This window comes from Moschus berezovskii, chromosome 22 (genome assembly GCF_049115385.1).
Source record: "Moschus berezovskii isolate FMDL1 chromosome 22, NW_MosBer_1.0, whole genome shotgun sequence".
Classification (NCBI taxonomy): domain Eukaryota; kingdom Metazoa; phylum Chordata; class Mammalia; order Artiodactyla; family Moschidae; genus Moschus; species Moschus berezovskii.
This window is the reverse complement of record NC_142481.1, coordinates 9,680,514-9,703,641: the sequence shown is the minus strand read 5'-3', so window position 1 is coordinate 9,703,641 and position 23,128 is coordinate 9,680,514. Positions and strand designations below refer to the sequence as shown.

Genomic DNA, 23,128 nt, shown 5'->3' with positions numbered 1-23,128 from the left:
TGCCATCCAGCCATCTCATTCTCTGTCGTCCCCGTCTCCTCCCGCCCCCAATCCTTCCCAGCATCAGTCTTTTCCAGTGAGTCAACTTGTCGCATGAGGTGGCCAAAGTATTGGAGTTTCAGCTTCAGCATCAGTCCTTCCAATGAACAGTGTCAGACTATTTTTTTGGGCTCCAAAATCACTGCGGATGCTGATTGCAGCTTCAGCATCAGTCCTTCCATTGAATACTCCGGGTTGATTTCCTTTAGGATGGACTGGTTGGATCTCCTTGCAGTCCAGGGGACACTCAAGAGTCTTCTCCAACACCACAGTTCAAAAGCATCAATTCTTTGGTTCTCAGCTTTCTTTATAGTCCAACTCTCACAGCCATACACAACTACTGGAAAAATCATAGCTTTGACTAGATGGACCTTTGTCAGCAAAGTGATGTCTCTGCTTTTTAATACACTGTCTAGGTTGGTCATAGCTTTCCTTCCAAGGAGTGTCTTTTAATTTCATGGCTGCAGTCACCATCTGTAGTGATTTTGGAGCCCAAGAAAATAATATCTGTCACTGTTTCCACTTTTTCCCCACCTATTAGCCATGGGACTGGATGCCATGATCTTTCTTTTTTGTTGAGTTTTAAGCCATCTTTTTCACTTCTCCTCTTTCACCCTCAACAGGAGGCTCTTTAGTTCCTTTGCTTTCTGCCATTAGAGTGGTAAAATCTGCCTTCTGAGGTTGTTGACACATCTCCTGGAAATCTTGAGTCCAGCTTGTGATTCATCCTGCCCTGCATTTCGTATGATGTGCTCTGCAAACAACTTAAATAAGCGAGGTGACAATCAGTATACAGCTTTGTCATGCTCCTTTCTCAATTTTGAACCTGGCTCATAGATACATGGGAAGGTTCTTTTCTGCTTCTTTGCTTGGCTGCAGGAGGAGGTAAAGGCTGGAAGACCCTCTAGCTGTCTTGCCATCATGAGGGGTGCTGTCGTCCCAGACCAGCAGTGTGGAAGAGGGGCTGAACCTGGGTGAATTCAGAGTTCACTTGGACTTTACCAAGCCTGGACCCACCCTATCAACCCTCTTACCTGGGATGATGGGTTCCTGCCTGTTGAAGGTAGCTGAGAGGGAGTCCTGAGTTACAGGTAAAATCGGCCATACTCAACATGGATGAGTTAGAAGCACTTCAAATATTGGACCCCAGATTTATTTTTGGCTGTGCTGGTTCTTCACTGCTGTATGGGCTTTCCTCTGGCTGCAGCGAGCAGGGACTCCTCTCGACTTTCAGTGCATGGGCTTCTCATTGCAGTGGCCTTTCTTGTGGTGGAGCACAGGTTCTGCGGCTCTAGGGCACTTGGACTTCAGTAGTTGCAACTCCTGGGCTCTAGAGCAGTCATAATAATTTGTGGTGCATGGGCTTAGCTGCTCCTTGGCATGTGGGATTTTCCTGGACTGGGGATTGAACTGGCATCTCCTGGGTTGACAGGCAGAGTCCTTACCACTGACCCATTAGGAAACCCCGCAGCAGTTTGATTTTAGCTGAGTGAGACTCATGTCATACTTCTGACTCCCAGAACTGTAAGGTATCAAGTTCCTGTTTTTTTTTTTCTTTCACCAAGTTTCTGATTTAAAGCACTTGGCTTGTATAATTTATATGGCAGTCATAAAAAACTAAGAGAGGCCCATCAAAACACAGAAACCAAATTAAGTCCCAAGAAGACATGGCTACCCTCCAGGCCAAGTCCTGCTCCCTCGCAGAGCATGGCTTTCTCAGGTCAGGCCCCAGGTTAGCAAGAGGGGAGTGTCCGAGTCCACTAAAATCCACAGTTGTGGAGGCTGGAAGTCCAAAGTCAAGTGGCAGCAGATTCAGTATTGGGCGAAGACCCTCTTGCCCGATGGCTGTCTTCACGCCCCACCTTCCCACAACGGAAGGGGCGAGGGTACTCTGTGGGGTTTCCTTTAACACGGCACTAATCCCTTTCAGAGACTTCATGCTCCTGACCTCATCACCTCCCAAAGGCCCCCACCTCCAAACCCCATTGTCTTGGGCGAACAGGTTTCCACAGGGGAATTTTGAGGCGACACAAACATTCAATCTACAGTAGTTAGGGCCCCTGTTTAAGCCAGCCCCATGGTCCTGAGGTCATCCCTGGCCTCTTCTGTGATCTGCATGGGTCGCTGGTGTCCAGAGCTGGAGCCGGAGGAGTTGGAGGCTGTCTGGAGAGCATCCCCCCAGCGGTCACTGTGACTGCCACCTGGGGACTGACTGGCCACTGAGGACAGACCCTGGTTTCAAGGCTGCGCCCACACCCCCTTGTCATTTCTGGGGCAAGGGGTGCTGGGGGCAGCACAGAGAGACAAGATCCGCAGATAGCTGGTTTTTTTTTTTTTTAAAATAACTGCATCCTTTAATGGCAGTAATACAATTATTGGATTAAGAGACCACAGGAGAAAGGACAGGTGGTGTTTCTGGAAGACAGATATGGAGTACAAAAAGGGGGCGGAATAGAGTCATGCGACGATCATTGTAAAAATACAGTACATTATATACATATTTGCACCATCAACTTTCAACTCTGAAATAGTATTTACACTTTTGTTACAATCCTGGTTAGAGAACAATTTATTTTTTTTTCTTTAAAAGCTCGGCCTGATGGCAAATGAAAATTTTGGGTGAATTCATAGTCCCATGAGGTTCTTAGGCTGAATATTCCAAGAGGAGGGTTCCAGCTTCTATTTCATCCACAGATTTGTTTTATAAAAGTATTTCATTTTGCTTCTACAAAAAAAAATTCTCAAAGGAGGGAAAAAAACCCAAACAACCCAACACCCAACCACAGCCACACTGCGTATTCTTTCTTATATTACAAACACCAGGGGCTGCAGCCCTCTGCTTCGAGGCCAACACTGGTGGCTGAAGAGAAATCTCATTAATGATTGTTTTTAAAAAAAAAACCAGAAAAAGACACAAAGACAAACCAAACCACCCTGATCATGGTGCACTGACCCTGTCGGGGTGCCTCCCCCGCCTTTGCTTCTGGCACCAAACTCTATGACTATTCCTTTTCTGGGGGAGGGGATGTGGGACCTTCTTTAACCTCCCACCCCAGGGAGGTGGGAGGGGTAACCCTCTGGCTGGCTGGGACACCAGGCTTCCTCATTATTAGCAGGAAGAGTCAGGGCCCTTAAGAGAGGTGACTGAGATGGCAGGATGAGGAGAGAGGCAGGAGACAGCGGGCAGGTGTGGACACACAGACCGTGTCCAGTTCCCCTGAGGTCACGGCGTGGGCCTCTTGTGGGCTCTGTGGACAGGATAGGAGCTCAGCCAGGGTCCTGGGGGAGGTGGGGAGCCCAGGGTAGCCCTTTTGGCTCCCTTCCCGGCTCAGCCGGATGGATGAGGAGAGCAGGACGCGGGCTGTGGGGTCTTTGCCCTGCTCACAGCAGGGGTCCGGTCACCCTCCTGGCCCTGGCCAGCTTCCCACCGTGTCCTCAGGCCCCCTTCCTGGATGTGGCCATAAAGCCAACACTGCATGTGTCTCTGAATCCATGCCCTCTTCAGCTTGGAAGAAAACCAAACACACCAAAACCACGGGCCCTGAAGGTACGCTGTGAGGGGGTGTGGACAGAGGGCGACGCTTTGCCAACCACCACCCAGGCTCCCTCTGTCGGGAGCGTGGTGGCACGGACACACCACGGATCCTTGAGCTGTCCCCAGAGGGGCCAGGGCCGGCACACCGGGCGCGCGCTCTACCTTCCGGGGCCCAGGACAGAGCCTGGCACGCCGGGAGAAAGGCATGGCCACGACAGGACAGGACAGGGGCTAATACTGACGGAAAGCATGTGGTCTGCGGGGCCACCGCTCCGCACCAGCCCTGCCGACTCCAGGTCCATCTCTCACCCCGGAGTCTTCTGCTGGAGGCTGGAGGGCGCGGGTTCACGGGTGAACTCTGGACGAAGGGGGTGGGGGCAGGGGGGCCCTGTGGGTGAATCCAGACGAGACAGCAGTGGGAAAGGACTTTGTTTCTCCTGGCCCAGGCAGCTTCCAAAGGCTCTTCTTTTCTTTCTTGATACTTCCTCGCTTCCACTGGCCCCTGAAGCGGGTCATCATGGCCTGCACACTGCAGAGGAGACGCAGAAATGCCTAGACCTGCTTCCACGTGTGGCCTGCCCACCGTCTCGGCTCCAGCTCTTCTTGTTCATGCAACACTTCGTGCCTTTTCCACGCCTGCTGCTCCCTTCGTCCTGGGGGGTGGGGTGGGGCAGGAGGAGAAGGGGCCCAGCTTTGCCCAGAAAACCCACCAACCCCCAGCCGCCAGACTGGGGCCCCAGCCTCTAAGGGAGTCCCTGAAAATCGGGCCCGGCCAGGCCAGGCGGAGTGCCAGCTGGGCTGAGGCCCAGGGGACTCATGACTGTCCACATGCACATGGAGCTTTTGTCAGCGGGCGCCTAGCAGCCCCGCAGCACTGACCGGAAGTTAAAGATGGTTATATACAATTCATATGTTTTAAAGAAGATACTACTTAAAAAAAAAAGAGAGAGAGAGAGGAAAAAAGAAAATAGGAAGACAGAAAAGAAAGAACAACTAAACCCCCTCCCCCCCCAAGCCCCAATTCTGGTCGCTGCCCTTAAATATTGCCCTGGGAAGGGTGGGGTGCGGGGAGCGCTGGACTCCGGCTTAACACTACTGGCAGAAGGGGGAAGCGGTGGGGTCGAAGCCTTTAAACACATCTTTCAGGGACCCAGCGTCCTGCTCACCCTCTTGGGCTGGGCTGTTGCCAGCAAATGGGCTTCCGGAGCCCGTCTTGGGTGCCGGTTTCACGGTCCCGAAGAGGGTGGGCACGGGCAGGTTGTGCACGCCGGGCTGGGGCAGGCTGCCCTCTGCTGATGGGGCGCCCACGGTGGCAGCGGGGGCCGCGGCGGCCTTGGGCCGGGGCCGGTTGTAACTGTTGTATCTGTCCGTGGCCGTGGCCCCGTCGGCCCCGGGCTTCCCGGACTCGGGCTGTTCCAGGGCGGACTTGCGGACAAACGGGGGCTCCTTGGCCTTGGTGGCAGCGGAGCTCCTGCCATTGCCCTCGGGGCCCTTGGGCTGGGAGCCCGCGTCGGCAGCCGGCTCCGTGGCTTTGCCCCCTGCGTTGGGAGTCCTGGGGTCGTAGAGGCTGATGCCACTCAGCACGCTGCTCTGGCCGCCCCCGCCGCCCTGGCCCAGGCCGCCAGCTGCCAGCACACGGGGGTCATAGGGGGCGGTGGCCGGTGGGGAGGACTCCCCGCTGGGGCTGGCGGCTGGAGAGGGGACCTCGGTGGGGCCGGGTTTGGCTGCCCGCGAGGAGGCAGTGATGGAGTCTGTGGGTTTCTGCAGCCGAGGGTCAGTGGGCGTCTTCCGCACTCGGGGGTCACTGGGCTTGTCGCCGGAGCCAGGGGTGGCCAAGGGGCCGGTGACGTTGACAGTCTTCAGGATGCGAGAGAGGAGCTCAAAGTCAGGTAGGCTGGAGCCGGCTGTGCCGGCATCTGCGGAGTTGCCCACGCGCTGCCGGGGGTTGGGGGGCCCTGAGGCGGCGGTGCGGTGCAGCCTAGGATCCAATGCCGGCAGGGATTGCAGGGCAGCGGGCACGGGGGGCGCCGCCTCCTGCTTGGGCAGGGGCAGCGGGATCAGGTCCTCGGGGCTCCAGAGCACAGTGCGGGCGAAGCTGGGCCGGCTCAGGGTCACGTCCTTCTTGATGTGGCTGAACTGCTGCAGCTGTGACCGTGGGTCCCGCAGTGGGTGCCCAGGGAGCGGCTCCAGGGGAATGTTGACAGCCTTCTCCCGAAGAGCCCGCTCCCCTTCCTCTTCTTCCGCCGGGGGTGGCCCAGACCCCTTGGAGCCCCCAGGACCGGCAGGGCTGGAATGCAAGCCGCCGTCGGGCTTGGAGCTGGGTAGGGAGCGAGCCAGTCGTGGGTCAGAGGGTCCGGTGTCACCTGGGCCTGACCCGCTGGAAGCCTCGGCATGGCGGGAGAGCCTGGGGTCCCGGCTGAGGCGGGGGTCAGCCAGTCGGCCTCCTGTGGGGTGTCCCTTCTGGAGGCGGGGGTCCCCCAGCCCACTGCCGCTCAGCTCTCCAACAGAAGCCTGGGGCCGGCTGGACGTCTGCTGCCTCAGCGTCTTCAGGATGGAGGTGACACTGCTCCCACCTTCATCCTCATCGCTTGAGTACCAGTTTCCAGTGTCACCTGCGAGCGAGCAGACAGGTGCAGGGAGACGGTGAGTGGCCACCACACCCACCACCAGCCCTCTTGGATCCCACGGTAACCCACCTCTTATCTCTCAGAACCTCTATTTCTCTCACTTAAAACACCCGCTGCTCCCCTCCCCACCACCACAGAATGGCACGAAGAGCCACTGAGCTCAGGCAGGCTGAGCACGGAGCCTGGCAGGTCTCTGGCTCTTGTGGACGTACCCTTCCCTATGTACCGGCACCAACCTAAGGACTAGGCCTTATTTGCCACAACCACCCAGGAGACAGCGCTGCCACCATGCCCATTTGACAGATGAGAAAACAGAGGCACCGACACAGCACCCCGAGGTCAGGGACAAAGCCAGGCCTGAGCTCAGACTCTGAGCCCCAGACTCCGGCACTGCCTTCTCACCTCCTGGGCAGACTCAGACACCCCCACAGCAGACCCCACTCTGAGTGCCCGTGAGCAGTAGCCTTTGCCTGGGCTCTCACTGAGCTCGGGCACCCAGACCCATGCCTCCCAGACCCCTCACAGTGTTCCCGCGCCCCAGGGCAAGCAGTCACCAGCTGGTAAGAGGCGGGGCCAGCTGGGCAGACGCAGAAGCTGGCCTGTGTCCAACCTCCTCAGCAGGTGCAGTTGGAGACTTCGGGGAGGGGACTGTCCTGTTCTCACTGCCCCTCTTGCTCCCCGGCTCCTGGCTGCAGGCTCCAGACGCCTTCTCTGTCTGCCCCATTCCCCCCAGGGCGGATGCCATCAGGGCACCACTTGGCACCACAAGACTCAGCAGCTGAGGTGGGGGACTGTTACTGGTCTGTGTCAGTGACTGGCTTTCACCTCTGGGCTTCCCGAGGACACGGTCTGGGGAGCGGGGGCTGAGCGTCTCCCTCCAGCCTCCTCCGCGAGGGTGCGGTCTCCTCCAGGGACCAGCCCACTGCTCTCCTCCAGGGGACCAGGGTCTCGCCCTTCTCCGCAGGGGTCCTCCCGGCCACAGGCTCCTGTCCGACGCAGACCCCGGACCTAGGCACGCCCCACCACTCCCCGCAGGGTGGCCACGGCCCGCACCCTTCGGGAAGAGCCCTGCCCCGGGGGAGGACACGTGCCTTCCTCATTCTCCCGGTCCTGCTTGCTGCTCTCAGCCAGCCTCCTCGCTCTCTCCTCCTCCTGCTGCTTCTGCTGGATCCTCAGGTACAGGGCCCTCTGGGCCGAGGGCAGGAAGTCGGGGACGCCGGCGCCCGGCTTCGGCCGGCCTGGGGGCCCTGCCTCAGAGAAGCTGTCTGGCTCCAGAGGGTGCTCGGGGCAGAGGTGCTCCCCAGGCTCCCCCGGCAGCGCTTCGTAGTGCCCGTAGTCCTCTGTGGCAGGGAAGAACCGAGCATTCATGTCGGGAAGGGCCGCGCGGCACCAACCCCGACCAACGCGTGCCCTCAGCTGGAATACCACGCGATGGCGATGGGTGAGAATGCACAGCCCACGCCCTCCTACCCTTCCCAGGGCCCTAGCAGTAGGGGACGGAGCAGCCAAAGTGGGAGGCGGGGGACCCAACAAGGACGCAGCCACTGAGAATGGGGTTCACGGTGAGGTTTAGTGACATGGGCAAATGCTCATGAGGCGAGAACAGGACGGAACGGCATACGAATGTTTATAAAACGCAAAGAAAAGGCTTTGAAAAGACAGAACAGGCCCTCTAGGAATGAGAGCGGGGGGAATGAGATTGGGGGAAGGGGTTGAGGCATCGTTTACTTTTTTACTCCACACATTTCCCATCTCTTTTAAATACTTTCAATAAGCATTAATCTTATAGTCTCTTTACTTAAATAACTAGAGAAAGAAAAACACTCAATCTCACAGTAAGCTCATAATATGAGTTCAATCACGGTAAACAAAAGACCCATAAAAAAAAGAATACACCAAAACGTTGCTATGGCTACAAGTCCACCCAGAGGCTGCCGGGCGATTCCTTCTCCTTCCACAAGTGTTTCTGGGCAGCTGCTACGTTTAAGGGGACGGGGTGGGTGGGGGTGTTTCTCCAGCACAGCATCTAGGAAGCACCAGGCGGAAGGGCTTGCCATCTCTCCTGAAGGGTGGGCAGCGTCCAGCACTAGGCGCCTCAATTTGCAAATGCTAAGGATAGAGCCAAGGAGGAGAGGAACAGCATGGGGAGTTCTGTGACGAATCGCCTAGACTGTGTGTGTGTGTGTTGGAGACAGAGGCCAGTGAACCCTGCCCACAGGCCATTCTGCAATGATGAAATAGCCCCGATATGCACCTTGCGTGCAGTGCCCCTACTGAGCAGCTGAAATGTGGCCAGCTCTACCAAGAAAGGGAGTCCATAATTTAAACTAAAGTTCCAGGAGTCAAATGTTTAAGTCTTTTTAGAAAGATAAATACTTTCTATGTAATCGTATAAAGCAAAATGTAAAAAGCCACTTTCTTCCAGCCTCTAAACTTCAGAACATGGGAACTTGGTGGGCCAGGCTGCTCTGGGCCACAGCCTCATTCCTTAAACAACAGTCTTACCCAGGCCCCCCTGCATCTGGTGGTTTTACAACGGTGAATATTATTAAAGGCAACTGAACGGCACTGAAAGGGTAGATTTCACAATATGGGCGTTTAAGCCAATTACTCCAGAGATACCCACCAGCTGGACAGACTTTTTGCTTCCCCACCTGGACCTTCAGGAATCTCACATCCATTGTTTAAAGGGCGAGGAGACCCCTCCGGTCAGGGTCACCTGCTTTTCCCACGTGAGAGCATGTCACTGCCCTGGTGCCCTGCCCCACACACCTGTTTTTATGTCTCCGCACATGATCTAGACGCCAGTGTAAACTCTACACTGACCTCTAGCCTGGTCAGCTCCCTGATGCCCGCCGTCAGCTCCATGTGGTGTTAAATGGGCACCTCATGCTTTCGGCAGCCGAAGCATGAGTGCTGCCCTCTCTCCTCCCTGCCTGGCTCTCTGCAGTATCTCCCGCCCGCCCCAGGGACAGCGTGGGCACCTGCTCAATGACTCTGCCCCCCCAACAGGCATCCCCACCCAACCCTGCCACCTTGGCCCCTTGGCTCCATGGTGCCTCCACACCCAACCCTGCTGGCTCCCAGTCACCCTGGGTGCCCCTCACCTCGCCTCTGCCCAGGGCGACTCCAGGGCAGCCTGAAAGCTTCCCAGATTCCCCTCCAGCTGCTATGAGCACCCATGGGCCCAGTGTTCCTCTGCTACCCTCATCCTTCTACGAGCATCCATGGCCCCCGTGTTTCTCTGCTATCCCCATCCTTCTTCCGCCGAGCACACCTTACCACGGCCCATAGAGTCTCGTGTGCTGGGGCTTCTTTCCCCTGTCCTCCTGTCCCAAGCCAAACGAACACCTGAGGATTCCACCAACAAGGTGACTGGCTAGAACCTCTACCTGCTGCGGCTCCCCCCAAGCCAAGTCTTCCTCCCGCTTCACATCCCTCTCCCATTTGCTTCGCACATAGGCCTCGAACAGGCGGTGTCGCACCAGAGCACAGCCGCTCCCAGCCCGCCTCCACCCGTCACCCCAGACACTGCCCCACTTCACTTCCAGCAATGACTGATGCCAACATGAGTGGCACGCTTATTGACATGTTTCCTTCCTGTCTGCTTCTCTCCACTGAAACGCAGTCCAGGCCTGCTCTGACCCCAGGCCTAGAAGCACGCCTGGCCCCCTGGATACCTCCCATCCTCCTGAAGGCTACACACCATCTCCTATGAAGCAGCACTGTCATCCAAGCACCCTGACATCCAGACCTTTAGGTTGTTAACAACACGTGTTCTCATTTTAGTAAGAAAGGAAGGAAAGGCGGAAGGAAGCTGGTCAGTGTGGGGATAGAACGAGCACAGCCGCAAGGGAGCTCCACGCCAAGAACCACCAGAGGCAGGCCACTGGCGGAGGGCACCTCAGCCATAAAGCTCACAGCATTCGGCATCCGCTCCCTAACTCCCCACACTCCCAGTCCACACATACCCAACAAACTTATAAGCAACTAAGTAAGTTACAGTGACGCTAACACCCCGCCCAGACTCAACAGGGTGGTTAATCCTACATCACTGAAAAGGCTCAGCCATTCATGGAACAAAGATGGAGTTGGATTTATGTTTCAAAGACTCAGACCAAGGAAGGAAACCCCAGTGTTCCTGACTACATTGCACTGCGCAGGCCCCAGCCGGCACCCACCCTGAGCCCCACATACCTGCGTCCCCAATGAGTCCTGGCTCCATCTCCACACCCTCCTGCTGCTGGTAGAAGCTTTCATAGAAGTTCTGGGCTGGTGGGATAGGGGGCATCATTCCAGAATGCGGGGAGTCTCCGGGGCCGTAGGGCATCATGGGAGGGCCGCCAGGGCCCATGGGCGGGCCAGGGTTCATGCCAGGGCCCATTGGCATGTCGGGGTGCATGTCGGGGTGCATGTCAGGGTGCATATCCGGGTGCATGTCGGGGTGCATGTCAGGATGCATCGGGCCCCCCATCGGCCCTGGGGGTCCCATGTTGGGCCCAGGGCCCATTGGCCCAGGGGGTCCTCCGGGTCCAGGGAACCTGGAAGGAGACAATGGTGCCTGTGAGAGGAGCTGCAGAGAAAGGGGGGAGCTGCAGACTGAGGAGGGCTCCGACCAGGCTCTGAAGGCTCCAGAGATACCACATGCTGGTCAGCTGGGCACTCACCTCACGCCCAGCTTCTCAGCCAGCTGCCCTGTGGGCCGCACCACGATCTCAAACAAGGAGGGGATCTTCTTATTGTACATGTCCTGCTGCTGCTGCAGCTGCTGCGGGGACAGCGGCTCATGCGCTGGCAGGGGCATCTGAGGGGGTCCGGGGGGCGGAGGTGGGGGTGGGGGTGGGGGCGGGGGGCCACCCTGCATGGGCCGGCCATTCGGAGACGTGGGGGCCGGTGGGCCGGGCGGGCGGGGCGGGGTGGGCAGGAGGCCCACACCGGGGGGTGGCTTGGGCAGAGGGTTGATGCCCTGCTTCTTCAGCTCCTCCACCTCCTTCTCATCCTCGGCGCCCGCCTCCGCATCATCTGCCAGCATCTGCGGGTAAAGACAAAGCCGTGCGAGTCACTACCAGGAGGGGCAGATGGTAATGCACCCCTCCAGGCCTGAGACCCGAATTCTCCAAGCGAAGTGCTTCAGCCCCCCCGAGACCCTTACAGCGTAAGGCCACCAACCACGAAACCTCTCGGGAACAGAAATCATCGCCCCCGCACCACCTCTGCATCCACTCCCGGTGACCAGCTGACAGGGCAGCCATTCTTATTCTGCCGCAAAATATATGCAACATACCATGCACAATTTCATCATTTCCAGGTAGACAATTCAGACATTACGTACATTCTCAATGTTGTACAAATCACCACAATTATCTAGTTTTGTCACCTCAGAGAAAACGCCACGCCCATCAAGAGGCCACGCCCACCGAAGACGCCATGTTGTCAAGCACCCACTCACCACTTTCCCCTCAGAAGATGCCACGCCAACCAAGCGGCCACTCCCCCAGAAGACACCAGGACCGTCAAGCAGCCACTCCCCACTCAGAAGACACCATGCCCATCAAGAGGCCACTCCCCCATGAAGTCATCGCTCCCATCAAGCGGCCACGCCCCACTTCCCCTCCCCCAGCCCCTGGCAACCACCCACCTCCTGCCTGTCTATGGATTTGCCTGTTCTGGACATTTCCTATAGACGAAGCCCTATAATATGTGGCCTTTTGTGGCTGGCTTCTTCCACTGAGCATCATAACGTTTTCCAGGTTCACCCCCGGTGCAGCTGTGTCATCTGTTTCACAGCTAATAGTTCATGGTTCTGTTTGGATTTTAAGCGCCTCACCGCACTTGCAATTAAACCACCAGCACTTACGAGGACCCGCAGGGCCTGATAGCAGGGCTGGTGTCTGCAGAGGGCTTCGCGATGTGCAGACTCCTCCAGCCTAAGCACCCAACCCTGTGTTTCAGTCCCGTGGACAGCTAAGCACTTCCCCCGCCGCCCCACGGGGCCCTCACTGGACCAGGCCTCTGTCTGTGCGTTCATTTTTCCCTCCACGTATGGCTCCATGCCCCCCTAACTGCTGGGGTGTCTTATTAAAAGGTCAGTTCAGAGTGACAGGCCTGGTCTCCTGTATTTACTATGGGAACACCATCAGCTCCCTATCCAAGCTTTGTTAAGGTTTCACATTTAGTTGTATCTCTTTATTCCTGTCCTGATGACTACCAATTCCACAAGGGCAAGACCCCCAGGCTCCACCTAAGGCCTGTTACAGGGCAGAGGGACAGTTTCAAAGGTTGGATTCAACTGGAACATCCCACAGATTGGGATCCTGTGCAGAAGTTGACACCGTGGACCTGCCTGTGTCTCTTGGAAGGTCAATGTGCAACAGGGCCTCCAGCCTGGGCCCCAGCATCTCTGAACAGGACCCTGCCCCAGCCTCCTCCCCACTCAGGCAGGGCCGCCTGTGGTTACAGAGTCGCCGGGCCCTACACTGCTAGATCCTCACAGGGGCAACTCAGTGCCCTCAGGTGTGGGCAAAACCTAACAAGGTTACGCTTCATTAAACAGGTACAAACTTGATGAGAGCTTCCTCCCCACCCGGGGAGGGGTACTACGGCCAGCCACTGATGTGCCACACTCCCCTGGCCCCCAAGACTAGGGCCACACGTCTCCTCACCACTCAGCACAGGACTCAGCAGGAACACTCTGCCGGGGACCGAGGCCATGGAGAGCTTTTCACTGCTGCCCCTGGCCTGGAGCACGGTTCTCGGCACACAGGGCCACACCATGGACTCAGCAACTAAATGAACCGCAGTGCCAGCCCCCAGGACAGCCTTCTGAAGGCACTGCTGATCCCCAGCGTGGTGGGCCCCCTTTCCCATGCTCACCTCCTGGGGCCCAGTGCCTTTAGCTTCCCCACTGCGCTCTGCAGCTGGGGCTTCTGTGCCCACCCTGTGATGGGGAGTCTTGCCTCGCCGTGGCTCCCACTACAGGACTTTCCCCCCCCAACCCCTCGTGCAGGCCCCCACAACACCCTGCTGGACTCCAGCTGGGGACACAGCCAGCCCCTTGCGCTCACCCCTGTCCCCACCACCCGCCCTGGGTCCCGAGTGCTGCCTGAAGGCAGGTGCTGAACCATATCGGAGCCCCAGACACTGACACATAAGAGATGCTGTCCCTCCCCGTGAAACCCTGAACCCAAACCATCCAGGCCGTCCCTCGGTCCATCTAGTCCTACAGCCTTCCGGGCCTCTGTGCAGCAAAGAGGCCCTCACACCAGACCACCAGGCCCTGCCTGGGCACCACAACCCACCCCCACCCCTAGAACTGATTCTGAATGATCCTCGAGTTCCCAAAGTTCAGAGGCGTGCGGCCAGTGGAAAAGGACTACCGTGTGGGGCAAGCTTCATCAGGCCAAAGAAATAAGCTTTTGTCTGTTAAAAATTCTAAGCTTCTACCCCAAACTAGAAACAAATCAAACGTTCAACTGGTGACTAGATAAACAGTGTCTCACATCATCCAGAGTGGGGTAGTACTCAGGGACTAATAGTGATGAACAATAGTGATAAACCACCAATACTTGCAACAATGTGGATGAGAAGCCAGATTCAAAACCACACACGCATTTAGAAGCTACATCCCATATAAATCTATTCATACGACTTCCTTGGAAAGCCAAGACTACAGGAACAGAAAACGGATCAGCGGTTACCAGGGGCTAGAGACAGGAGAGGTGCTGACTATGAAAGGGTGAGTCTGAGGGTGAAAGTGACTTTCCTCTCGCTAGATTGTGAGGGGGCTACACGACTCTCTGTCAAAACTCAAAGAAAAGGGTGTCTGTCTGTTTTTTTAAACTGGATACAAAGTATACCTTGACAAACCTGACTATGAAAGTGTATGTATATATCAAGAACTGAAAGATTTAATGGTAAACAACTGTAGCGTGTGCCACTTTACTTTCAAGTGGCTCAGGGACAAAGGAGAGCAGCTGATAAAACAAAAAGGGCAAAATAATGCTAATCAAGGGATCTCAGGAGGAAGAATTCTTGCCACTCGCTCTCACAGAACCATCACCAACAGCCCCAAAGGCAGGCATGTCTCACACCTGGAGTGGAGAGCTGGATGCTGATGTATCTGGACAGACAGAAATGTCACTGAGATGTAAGAAAACAAGGCTGCAGAAAAGTGAGGGAGAGCGCGCACAGAGGAGAGGGTGGCGAAGGCTCCATCCTCAGAGGCACCACAGTCTGGCCCCAAGGGTGGCCCAGGAACCTCAGGTCCCATCCCTGGGAGTCGGGCGGCAACTCTGTCCAGGAGAGGAGGAGACGGCCGACCTCCCGCCTTTATCGGGGTTATTACTCTGGGCCCATCGTAAAGGTTGAAGTTTTACTTTCTGACCACCCAAATTCGATTCTGGAATGGTTTTTCCAGAGTCAACACTCATTAAAAAAAAAAATTATCCATGTTGGCTGCGCTGGGCTGTCACTGCTGCATGGGGCTTTCTCTGGTTGTGGCAAGTGGGGACTACTCTCCAGTTGTGGTGCCAACACTCACTTTTAACCTACAGAGACCTGACTCGAGACAGGGCATGATACTGATGCTCTCAGAATGTTTATGGTCAGAAATGGAAATGTGCCACCCTGATTTGCTTTGGGTTTTCATTAGGGTGTCTTGAGCCGTGCAGTCCAGTATGGTGGTCACTGGTCACATGTGGCTACCAGGTGCTTGAAATGGAGCTATAAGTAGAAAATAAGCACCAGATTCCTTAGACTTAGTATATATATTAAAAAAAAAAAAAAAATCACGATTTTTTTCATCTGTTTATTACTTGCTGAAATGGTACTCTGGACATGGATATACTGGATTAAATAAGATACAGTGGTAACATTAATATCATCTGTTACTTTTTACTTTTTTCTAACATGGCTAGAAAAATATGTATGTAGCTCTGCTGTGTTCTTCTTGGACAGCATTGGTCTAGAGCGCAAACTCTGAACCTCCAGGAGGGGGCAGCCCTCAGTCAGAGATGACTCAGTTCTTCAAATGAGAAATGAAGCCAGCATTACTTTTCCCACTCCTTCCCCTGAGAATGACTCACAGATTCTAGACAGCTACCAGTTACAAAACCCTATTCCTAGGCTCATAGGCCAAAAGGTGTGCCAAAGATGAGGACCTTCTCCCTGATGCTCTCCCAGTGAGGAGTGGGATGTCCTCTTGCTCTGCTTGTTCAGGGCTTCCCCTCAACCCCTCAGGCAGCCCCGGGTCCCATCTAAACAGTGAAGTCACCAATAGGTGGATTCTTAGAAGCTGGCTAAGGCACTGATTCTTCCCGTTATCAAAAAATAGCCCATCTCGTCAAACCTTCTGGGAACCAGACAGAAGGTGGGAAAGCCTTCACCTGGAGAACACATTCTCTCACACCCAATCACCCTATGACAAAGTGAAGTGAAAGTCGCTTCTACTCTTTGCAACCTAGAGTCCATGAGATTCTCCAGGCCAGAATACTGGAGAGGGTAGCTGTTTCCTTCTCCAGGGGATCTTCCCAACTCAGGGATCGAACCCAGGTCTCCCGCATTGCAGGTGGATTCTTTCCCAGCTGAGCGACAGGGAAGCCCATCACCTTATGACAGACGTTAGGAAACCAAGGACAGGAGCCAGGGCCCCCAGAGTCCTCAGCCTGGCTCCGCAGGGAGAACGAAGGACGGCCTCTGGCTGGTAAGGGAGCCCCGATTCCTCACGAGAGGGGTCTCCACCCTTGGAGTTCCCAGTGCCCTGTACTTTCTCTACTACATAAAAGACTGGGGAAAAACACTTGACTTTTCCACCAAAACAGAAGCCACCCGAAGCCTCACTTCCTCTCCGTGCTCCCTGGGGTCTCGGAAGGCCAGCTAGGAAATCACGAGGTGTGTCTGGAGACACACCAGGCCACATTCCTTTCAGGGAGCCGCTCTCCAGTGAACACCGCCCCAGGCAGAGAGAAGACACACACGTGACCGCCCCCATCCTCCCTGCAGAGCATACGGTCCCCACTCCCTCCTGAACTCATCCCAGTTCCAGGTCAACAGAGCTGGCATCCTGGTCCCACACGGAGGCCAAGCCCCTGGCTGTGCCAGTCCCCATCAGCCCGGGCATTACCTTGTCCAAGAGCTCTCGGGTCTCCTCGGTCAGGGGGTCGTGAGAGAACATGCAGTCGTCGCCGTTGATACAGTTCCCAGTCGTGTGGTACAGCTTACACGGGAAATCACGTTCACGGCAAGTTAAGGTGAATGCCTCACCTCATGAAACCCACCCCAGGACAGAAACCAAGCCGCTCTGTTTCAGAGAGGAGGAGACTGAAGCCCAGAGAGGTGCAGTGACTGGTTCAGCGGTGCACGGCAGGTTGGCAACTGAGCCAAGATGAGATGCCCACTCCACCACGCAGGCCTTGAGGCCCTGTCCTCAGATCCTCCCTCAATGGGAAGATAGTGAAAGTTCAGTGATCTGCCCATGGATACACAGCCATTTGGAAAAGTCTCTGAAAGACAGCGGGCAATGGCATAGTCTCAAGAATATATTTGACCCTTGAATGACATGGGGGTTGGGGCACCAACCCTCTGCCCAGTCAAATATAGAAGTATAATTTATAAGCTGTCCTCCACACCCTTGGTTTTCCATCTGTACTGATGGAAATTATACTCAAATTTTTGGGTCTTAAGAACCAACCAACTGCAGATCCTAAAGTACTGTGGTATTTACTACCAAAAACAATCCACGTATGAGTGGACCTGCAGAGTTCAAACACACGCCACTCAAGGGTCAACTGTGTATGTATGGGGAACACATAACATGCACGCCTCAGTTTACTCATCTGCAGAATGGGAAGAGCAGACCCGCTGCAGGGCAAAGGTGAGGGCTGCAAAAGATGGAGACGGGCAGAGGGCTCTTGGCGCCTCATCAGTGCACAAAGCGGAAGTGCGGTGAAGGCCAGCTGCTAACACCAGCAAGGAGGAAAGGTCTACACCCTCCATGCGCTTGAAGGCTGGCGCCAAAGGATATCATGCATGTAGGGGCAGTTCTCGGCTCTGGCACAAAACCCAGTGATGTAAAACTTGCACAGTTCTCGCTTCTTTGGCAGCTCGATGTCGTGGCTAAAATTACAGTGGTCTCCCTGGAAGAGAACCAGTCAAAGGTAAGCTGTTCGCCAAGGAAGTACTGCTCTGTCACTGGGGAAGCACAAAGGGACCGATGACAAAAATGAACAGTCCCCTCCACACAGCCCCTGGCATTGAATCCGACCCATAAATGCAGCTTCCCCCCAGTTTGAAACTTCTGCCCAAGCGTGTGCCCCTTCCTCCTGCCCCTGCCTCCCTCCCCCTTGTCCTCAGTTGCTCCCACCCCCACCCGCTCCATCCTGCTGCCTTTCACTGCTTCTAACCCTCCTGCTGCCTTCCCCCTCTCACCCACTTATTGCTTTCTGTTTGCCGCCTAACAGCCAGTATTCAGTTTCACTCTTCTTTCTTCCTAACAGAGCCCCAAGCTGGTTTGTGCTCAGTTAAAAATACTCTATTTCCCAGCTTCCTATGCAGTTCTGCCCAATGAGATGTACATAAAAGTCCCAGGGAAGACAATACTGCCAAGGTATTCTTTTTTCCAACAATTCCTTCACAGTTTTCTTCCTCCCAGGCCTTAGATGTGATGCCCGGAGGCACAGCAACCACTAAGCAACCATGAGGACAAAAGCCACATGCTTAAAGATGCCAGCATAAAAACTAGGAAGGAACGTGGGTCTCCCACGGTGTCACTAATCACTGTACCTGCCCTGTAGTGCCCACTCCCAGGCTCTTTGATCTTTTTATTTTTTTGGGCACAAGACACGGCACACAGGATCTCAGTTCCCCAACCAGGCATCAAACCCGTGCCTGCTGCAGTGGAAGCAGAGTCCTGTTAGGACTGGACGGCCTGGGAATTCCCACACTCTGTTCTGAGAGACAAAATGTCTATGTGTTTTCGCCAGTGGAGTTGAGCTTTCGGCTATTTGCAAACTGTATAATCCAAACAAAACAACATCCAGGTGAACAGAAGAAAGAAACTGTTCCATACCTTCTCCCTCTTTCTCTTCCTAATAGCTATTCATTTTTGTTTGTATGTATTTCAAGTTTCTAAAAATAGTATGAATCTCAGCTCTTGACAAGGAAAACTTTATGCACACACACACACAACTTTGCCTGAAACATAGGAACATTTTTTCCTGACACAGATACACAGGTGTAGTATTCCCTGGGAACACGTTGGCCAATATCTGCCCACTGACTGAATGTGAATGAAAAGCTGGCTGGCTGAACTAACACTGGATTATACTCGTCTCCTTAAGGACCCTGAGGTCACTGGCCCATCTCCTGGCATAACACTCTGCTGTGAAGGTCAAGGCGGGCCTAATCCCTTCCCACTCCCACCTCTTCGCCTTGATGACTCCCTCTCCAACATTAAAGTTCACTACCTCAACCGGGCTACGTTACACCTCTGCATTAGCGACAGGTCCAACAGAACATTTGAGGCTACATGGATTGGGTGAAAATTTTGGCCAAAAAATTCCCCAACCAAAATAACCCAGATGTGTCACCAATCTCATCCTGGCTCTTCAATCATTTCCAGGCCCCCAACGCATCTCTCAACCACTCCAAGTCCACCCAAACACTGCCCCAGAGAGAGTAGCCTCCTGAATGAAACGAGACCAAGGCCCATGTGTCCTGGCTCCAGGCACCCTGGTCCTGGGACTGCCCTTACCCACGTGCACCGCCCTTCCACGAAGTATTTGCAGATAACTTTGCCTTTCTTGTCAGACTGCTGGTGGGGCTTGTCGTGGTCACTCCTACGGTAGCTCCCGCCACCATCCTGTTGGGAACACAGAGTTGGGGTGGAAAGGAGAAATAAAAGGAAGGATGGGGAGGGGCCTGTGCAGGCCAGGTGGAGTGGACTGTGAGGGTGAGAGGGGCTGACTGTCAGAGCTGACAGGGGCACCGACCAGCCAGTTCCATCCAGTGCCCAGGTGGGTGGGTTAGAGCCCCACTGCTCGGAGCTGAGGACACGTGTGCCACACACCTGCAGGAACGCATCCGCTCCGAGGCGGCGCCTTCCTGGAGAACTCAGAGAGCAGGTGACTGCAGGTGCCACAAAGATGTGGCTTTAAAAACAGAGGGTCTCCCCCAAAGAGCATCACCCAGGAGAGCTGATTAGTGCTGAGAGGGCCCCCCTGGGAACGGCTGATGGGAGCAGGGGGATGGGATCAGTCTCAGAAGACAGCTCATTTGAAGAAAATAAAGTTTCGCGGAGCCTTGAGTAAGAGCATCACAGGGGGCGGACGGCCAACTTACGCCCATGTCGTCGTCATAGAAGTCTTCGTCGTCATTCATCCCGCCCTTGCTCATCCCACCTCGGCCGCCTCCTCGACCACGGCCCCGGCCCATCCCTTTCCCTCGGCCTCGGGAACCCCGGCCGCGGCCTCGACTTAACCCTGTAGAGGAAAGAGACAGTGTTCATCCACAGCCTCTGCCCAGGAACTGAGTCCTCTGGCTGCCAGAAGGAGCCCCTCCCTCCCTGCCGCCTCGGCCCTCGGAGTCCCTGCCCACCTCGCCCTCGGCTGTCCTTGGACCGGCGGTACTGGTTCAGCTCCTTGGAGTAATCGTCATAGTCCTCGTCTCCCATCGGCTCCTCACTCTCTCCATACTGGAGCCCCGAGCGGAGGAAAGCAGGAATGTGTCATTTGGGGAACAATGAACCATGTTCTGAACTATACATGCCAGCTTTCTGCCTTTTTGTACGCTCAGGACAACACCAGACTGGGGAAGGGCCAGTGAGCGGCCCCGGGACTCACACCTGTGCCCCTCTTCACCCACCCTGGCCTGGGCAGTGTCTGGGTCCTAGACCTTTCCCTGAGGTCTGTACTCTTAGGACTCCCAGCCCCTGTCCCTCCCAGCTCCCAGGGGACAGCGATGCAGCTGGAACAAGAAGCGTGGCCAGGCCTCAGGCAGGGACAGAACATGAGTGTGGCAGCTCCCCTGTGTGTGTGTAGGGGGTGAGTAAACAGATGAATACAAAGGCTGCGAAAGCACCCTGGGGAACCCTTTCTTCAGGGACGGGGAATGGAGGCGCCAAGAGAAAGGAGTGGCTGAAGATGTTCTGACAGCTCAGCCCTTGGAACCTTTTCAATTCTAAACCTCAGGAAGGTTCTCTCTATTCAAACAACAAAGGAACATTTGGAAACACACAAAGAAACCTGCCATCTGATGCCTTCTTCCCAGCAGTGTCAGAGACCACCTCCAACAGAGCCTGCACCCACCAGCCACACTCCACCCGCCCCCAAGCTAGAGAAAGCCTTACGTCCATCTCCTCCTCGTAGAAGTCCTCTTCGTCCTCCGGGTGGTCTCCTCCCACGGAGCCTCTGCCCCTGCCTCGGCTGCCCCTGCCCATGCCTCGGCCTCGAGACCCTCCGCGGCTGCCTCGGCCTCGGTAGCCCCTGCCTCGGCCCCGGCTGCCTGCATGGTGATCAGACAGTGAGCAAGGGAGAAGTCAACCCCCGTCCGCCCAAGGGCAATCACTTCCTCCTCCTCCTCCAAGAAGCCTTCCCAGCTGCTCTGGCTGACACAGTCCCTGGGCCTCTGGACAGGGCTGGCTCAGCACCATGGACACACAGCTGCTGCACGCTCCCCACACGACCCTGACTGTTGCACTTTCCCACACGAGGGCACCAGGCACATGGGGCCACCGAGCATCCAACACGGGGCTGCCCAAACTAAGAGGCTATGACGCCAGAATACCTACTGCCCTCTCCTGCATGAAGTGATTTTTAATAAATGCTTGTGGTTTTAAACGACAAAAAAAAAAAAAATGCTTGAGTATAAAGTGCACAGTAGATTTCACAACTTAGTTAAAAGACATCAAGAGATAATATATATTTATAAAAAGATCACATCTATTTTGATTACATGAAATAAGATTCAGAATGTATAAGCATCATAAAATGTGTTGTGAAAATTATTTCATATGTTTTCTTTTATGTTTTTAATGTGACCATTAGAAAATTTCTAATTAGACAGTGGCTTGCACTGTATTTCTGTTGGACAGGCCAGTCAAAGCATATCTCCGAAGAACAGGGCCTATCTACAAAGAAGTACAAGAAAAACTGCTGAATGACCAGCCACTCAAACAAGCAGTGCTAAGAACCGCTGAGCTGGAAAATTCTGGAAGCCCTCTGGTGCTGGGAAATATGACTAGCAGATGGTTCTGAGAGGTCAGGCTGGGTCTCTGGTGTGCGGCCCTCCCCCATCCTCCTAATTGCCACAGGTTCAAGGTTCAGAGGTGTGGCAGTCCCGTGGGCTGCAGTCACACCTTGTCAGGTGATGGGCGTCAGCCATCAGTGACCCTCCCAAGCTGTGTGAAAAGCTGTCTATCTCTTCAGAACTGACCAGGAAATGAATTTAAAGAACAACTCTTCAGAGGATTCCCCAGGGGTCCAGTAGTTGGTTAGCACTCAGCACTTTCACTGCCAGGCCTGGGTTTGATCCCTGGGAGGGGAGGCCCCCCTCCAAAAGCAGCCTGGGCCACAGGAGCCCTCTCCCTGCCTCATGCTGGCCTGGCTCCCCCCGGCCCAGCCCCCGCTATGCTTGTCTCAGCCCTGATCATCTCAGTCCTGAACGGCAGACAGTGCCCCTCTTGTCCTGGGCCTGATGCTGCGCGGCACGGGCCTGCCCAGCAGGCGGGGGAGTGGCGGGCCTCACCCCGGCCACGGCTGCTGCCCTCCTTGGCACGCCGGTACTGGTTCAGCTCTTTGGCGAAGTCGTCGTAGTCGTCCTTGCCCGGGTCCTCCTCCTCGTCACCCTCATACTCGCCATACTGCTCGTTCTCGTAGTCGGCGTACAGGCCGTAGCCCTTGCTGTCCATCTTGGAGTAGGACTTCTTGGGCAGGGGCGCGGGGTGAGACGGAGGGTACTGCTGGTGGGACTGGCAGGGAGAGGACAGTGAGCCCTGGGGCCTCCGGTTCAGAAAAAGACCCCCAGTGTCCCCCAAACGGGCACGTCTGTCTGGGTATCTCTGCTGGCCCTGGGGTGAGAGGCTAGCCCCGAGCCACGCTGGGTCCTGGCTCCCACCTGAATGAGAGCTGGGCTGTGGGCCCAGGTGTCTCTGTTCTTCAGATAGAGCCACAGTTGTAAAGACAACCGAGAAACAGAGGCCCCATGACCCCTGAAGAATGGAGTGGGAAAAGAAGGGTGTATTTCCCAGGGATCTAGAATAATCTCATTTGGGGAGGGGGCTTGCTAGGCAAGAGAAATGCTCTCTAGTCAAAAATCTCCTGAGGCCTTGGAATTCAATTAATGACTTGGGACCCAAACTAGTGGCTTCCCTGGTAGCTCAGTTGGTAAAGAATCCGCCAGCACTGCAGGAGACCTGGATTCGAACCCTGGGTTGGGAAGATCCCCTGGAGAAGGGAATGGCTACCCACTCCAGTATTCTCGCCTGGAGAATTCCATGGACAGAGGAGCCTGGCAGGCTACAGTCCATGCAGTTGCAAACAGTCAAACACAGCTGAGCGACTTGCACTTTGACTTTTGGGGCCCAGGCTAGAAAACCATTTAAAATGATGCTTTCCAACTGTGCTAGTTCCAACAGATACTGAATGAAGTTTAAAAATACACATATAGCACAAATGGAGGTCACCAAGATGTCCTTAAGCAGGTAAAACAGGTAAGCAAACTGGTGCATTCAGATGCAGCATCCACCTCCAGTGGAGCATTCAACATTGAACAGACATGGCAGGACCAAAACGGCATCCTGTGCAGTCAAAGAAGCCAGTCTGGAAAAGCTACCACAAGTCCAAGTACATGACTTTCCGGAACTGGCAAAACTATAGAAACAGTAAAGACTGGTGAATGTGAGGGGCCAGCAGAGAGGGAGTTTAAGGGAATTCAA

The 23,128-nt window shown here is 55.1% G+C and overlaps 1 protein-coding gene across 5 annotated transcripts in view; it reads right to left on the bottom strand.

The window, feature by feature from the left end:
• Nucleotides 1-2,272: 2,272 nt before the first annotated feature.
• The window catches only part of ZC3H4 (zinc finger CCCH-type containing 4), a 38,834-nt gene continuing 17,978 nt past the window's right edge, over nt 2,273-23,128 (bottom strand). For 3 of the 5 annotated variants that reach the window (XM_055411775.2, XM_055411776.2, XM_055411774.2), the window contains 11 exons: nt 21,940-22,162; nt 20,543-20,697; nt 19,792-19,888; nt 19,537-19,676; nt 18,950-19,057; nt 17,222-17,333; nt 16,322-16,431; nt 10,869-11,233; nt 10,399-10,742; nt 7,293-7,541; nt 2,349-6,186 (listed from right to left, as the gene is read on the bottom strand). In XM_055411775.2, the coding sequence (XP_055267750.1) occupies nt 4,667-6,186; nt 7,293-7,541; nt 10,399-10,742; nt 10,869-11,233; nt 16,322-16,431; nt 17,222-17,333; nt 18,950-19,057; nt 19,537-19,676; nt 19,792-19,888; nt 20,543-20,697; nt 21,940-22,162 (3,423 nt within the window). In that variant the 3' untranslated portion in view covers nt 2,349-4,666. Of the gene's footprint in view, nt 6,187-7,292; nt 7,542-10,398; nt 10,743-10,868; nt 11,234-16,321; nt 16,432-17,221; nt 17,334-18,949; nt 19,058-19,536; nt 19,677-19,791; nt 19,889-20,542; nt 20,698-21,939; nt 22,163-23,128 lie in introns of all 5 variants that reach the window. The other 2 variants (XM_088830919.1, XM_055411772.2) reach the window with 2 other exon arrangements.